This window comes from Olea europaea, unplaced genomic scaffold (assembly GCF_002742605.1).
Source record: "Olea europaea var. sylvestris unplaced genomic scaffold, O_europaea_v1 scaffold2194, whole genome shotgun sequence".
Taxonomy (NCBI): domain Eukaryota; kingdom Viridiplantae; phylum Streptophyta; class Magnoliopsida; order Lamiales; family Oleaceae; genus Olea; species Olea europaea.
Window position 1 is genome coordinate 87,244 of NW_019239952.1, and position 3,165 is coordinate 90,408.

At 32.3% G+C, this 3,165-nt stretch overlaps 1 protein-coding gene across 1 annotated transcript; it reads left to right on the plus strand.

Moving 5' to 3' along the window:
- Nucleotides 1–6: 6 nt before the first annotated feature.
- Nucleotides 7–2,425, plus strand: LOC111380727 (receptor-like cytosolic serine/threonine-protein kinase RBK2; the record flags this gene model as incomplete). Its single annotated transcript, XM_023004360.1, has 5 exons — nt 7–123; nt 225–304; nt 398–533; nt 616–765; nt 2,119–2,425. Coding segments are annotated over 5 exons (651 nt in total), but the record flags the coding sequence as incomplete, so codon positions are not given.
- Between the last annotated feature and the right edge of the window lie 740 nt (nt 2,426–3,165).

The following is a 3,165-nucleotide window of genomic DNA, read 5'->3' on the forward strand; positions in this document are numbered from 1 at the left end:
CACAAAATTGCAGTTGGAACTGCTAGAGGCTTACTTTACTTGCATAAGAGTTGTCCAAGAAGAATAATTCATAGAGATATTAAGGCTTCAAATGTTTTATTAACAGCTGATTTTGAACCCCAGGTGAAGTAAAGAAAGCCGTTGTGGAATAAATTGGACTAACACCAATATTTGACATACTATATATTAATCATGTTGTTTAGTACTTGTTGTAATTTGTACAGATATCTGATTTTGGGTTGGCTAAGTGGCTTCCATCACAATGGACTCATCACTCAATTGTTCCTATAGAAGGAACATTTGGGTACATAATCCTTCCTTCTAGTTCCTAATCCTACCTGATGAAAGTACTTATTACTTGAGTGTATAATTGGCTTATAATTGATAATTTGTGCAGACATTTAGCGCCGGAGTACTTTATGCATGGTGTCGTAGACGAGAAGACAGATGTGTTTGCTTTCGGAGTCCTTTTACTTGAGCTTATTTCCGGAAAGAAACCAGTAGATGGTTCTCATCAGAGCTTACATAGCTGGGTAATGATGAATTCTATAATCAAGAACTACTTTGAATCATAAGATTGACTTTACTGAGTTTTCACTATCATTAATACAACAGGCAAAACCAATATTAGACATAGGAGAATTCAAAAAGTTAATTGACCCGAGGCTTGGAAATGAATACGATGCAACACAGCTTAGTCGACTTGCATTTGCAGCATCTCTCTGCATTCGAGCTTCTCCTATTTGGCGCCCGTCCATGAGTGAGGTGACTATTTTCTGTAATATACTTTCAAATAATACTCTCATGTGCTTTCTTCGAGTTTAGTGATTATTCACATTGTCCTTAATAGATATTCTGCTAGGCCTGGTTAAGGAGGTGACAAGGGATTTTCTATTTTAGTATAACAAAACAAATGAAAAAACAAGATGAGCGTGCAAGAACATAGCAAGTATTTAATCAGCTTTTTCATCCTTTTCCTCCTGGGATTTTTAAACTTTGATTCTTGCTCATGAATACTGTCCACTTGTTCATTGTTTGGAGGTACTACAAATTGTTTTCAATATCTTTACTTTATGTTATTTTTTTGTCGTTTCTGCTAAGAATTCTGAATCAAGCCCAAGTTGCCTCAATCTTCCATGTTATAAAATTGTTTCTTGATATGCATGATAATTGTATGTTACCATCTCNTCTGAATCAAGCCCAAGTTGCCTCAATCTTCCATGTTATAAAATTGTTTCTTGATATGCATGATAATTGTATGTTACCATCTCAATTTATTTATTGACAAATGTAAAGAATTCTTTGAAGTTCTTGTCATTATCTTATTTTAGTCTTTAAGTACACGCTATTTATGCCCCGATTCACCTAAACTCATGCTAATTTTTTCTTTAGAGTTTACTGAGTGCACGCCACATTAATTAATCCATTGAAACCATACCTTAAAATTAAAAAAATTATCACGAATTTCATACAATTTTCATGGTTGACCTGCAATTAGGCAGTTTATAAATGATATAAGATAAGATTTCAAATATATTATTGTTGTCCTAATGGCATGTATGATCCTGTGCATTGATAATTAGTCAAATTTCACATCATCATTAAAGTAAGAGTTCATGTTTTAGTCTTCTTCTGTCATTTGACGTTGCTACACTCCTTTGCGTCACGCCATTCCAAATACTAGGTCGATGTTTCTAACCTAACCAAACTATAATATAATGATCTATGAGGCAAACAACATGTTGTCCAATTATTGTGATTAGAAAAGATTATTGCTTGATACTAACAGCCAAAACTGTCCTTCAAAGTCACTGTGTTCTAGATTCAATTTTCGTTTCGTTTTGTGGAAAAAGAAAAAGAGAAATGGTTGTCTAATCATTAGTTGGCTAAGCCAAAAAATGAGATTGAAAACTTATGCTACACTTTTGTATATGTCCAGGCCTCCAGCACATTTATACAGTTGCATTATTTTCTAGTGTTCTTATATACTGCAACTTTGTCTATCAATTTTGGACACATTCACATTCTAGATACAATCACCACCAAGTACATGAGATTTGATAAATCAGTTTTTAGAACAGTAAAATTTAATTATTATTTTTATTTGTATGTTGACAGGTATTGGATGTAATCTTAATGGAAGAAGAAATTGAAAAGGAAAAGTGGAAAATGCCTGAGAAAGAAGAATATCAGGAAGACTTTTGGGATTTTGAGGATCTTGAATGTGAATATGATAGTTCCTGCTCAACCTCCTTGCACGAAATAATTTCAACCACCAGTTCTTAGAACCCGAAAAACGGTTTTTTTTTTTTTTTTGATATATATAATATATTTTATATGTAGATTACAAACATATTTTATGTAACTCTACAAGTACTTGTATATATAATTTTTGTAAAAAAAATAAGTTCTATCTCGACTATTACATTGATATGTGTATAAAGTGGTCTGGCCATGCCAACCTATGGTATCAGCTCTAAGTCTCAATCTTCCAATATATTTGTTGAATTTTGTTGAGAACCAGGCCAAATAATAAAAACGAGAATAATATGAATATAAAAATAATGGATTACAAAGAAAACTAAATTTACATGGATACCCAAATTCGAGAAAAACCACGGGCAGAAATGGGAGATTCACTATAATCAATAATAATGAGTTACACAGAATTTCTTTGAACCAATAATTAATTAGACAATTGATTAATTTCAATATATGCTATATATCACATATTTATAACCAAGAATCCGTAACATACTAAAAGAGTTAATACATGAAAAGTTTACTATAAGATGTAGTTCTAATACAATGGGTAAAATCAATAATGGACAATTTGGGATGAAATAGGAGTCATATTCACATTGAATTCTTTCAAGACATCTTCAAGTCCACTATGAACTCTAAATACTACTCCAACAATATTTTCAATCAAATACTCAATAGGAATTCGGATCATAACCCAATTCTAACAAACTTCACTTTGACACGAATTCCATTGCAAAGAATAAAATTTAACTCTTCAACGCCAACAAATTTCTCCAAACAAAATACTATACCAAATTACTCCACCTCTTCGACCATGCTACTCCTAACATACTTAGCAGCTGTGTACAGAGTCCGAGCACAACTTACTAATAGAATTAACTTGGGCACAAAACTTGCTAG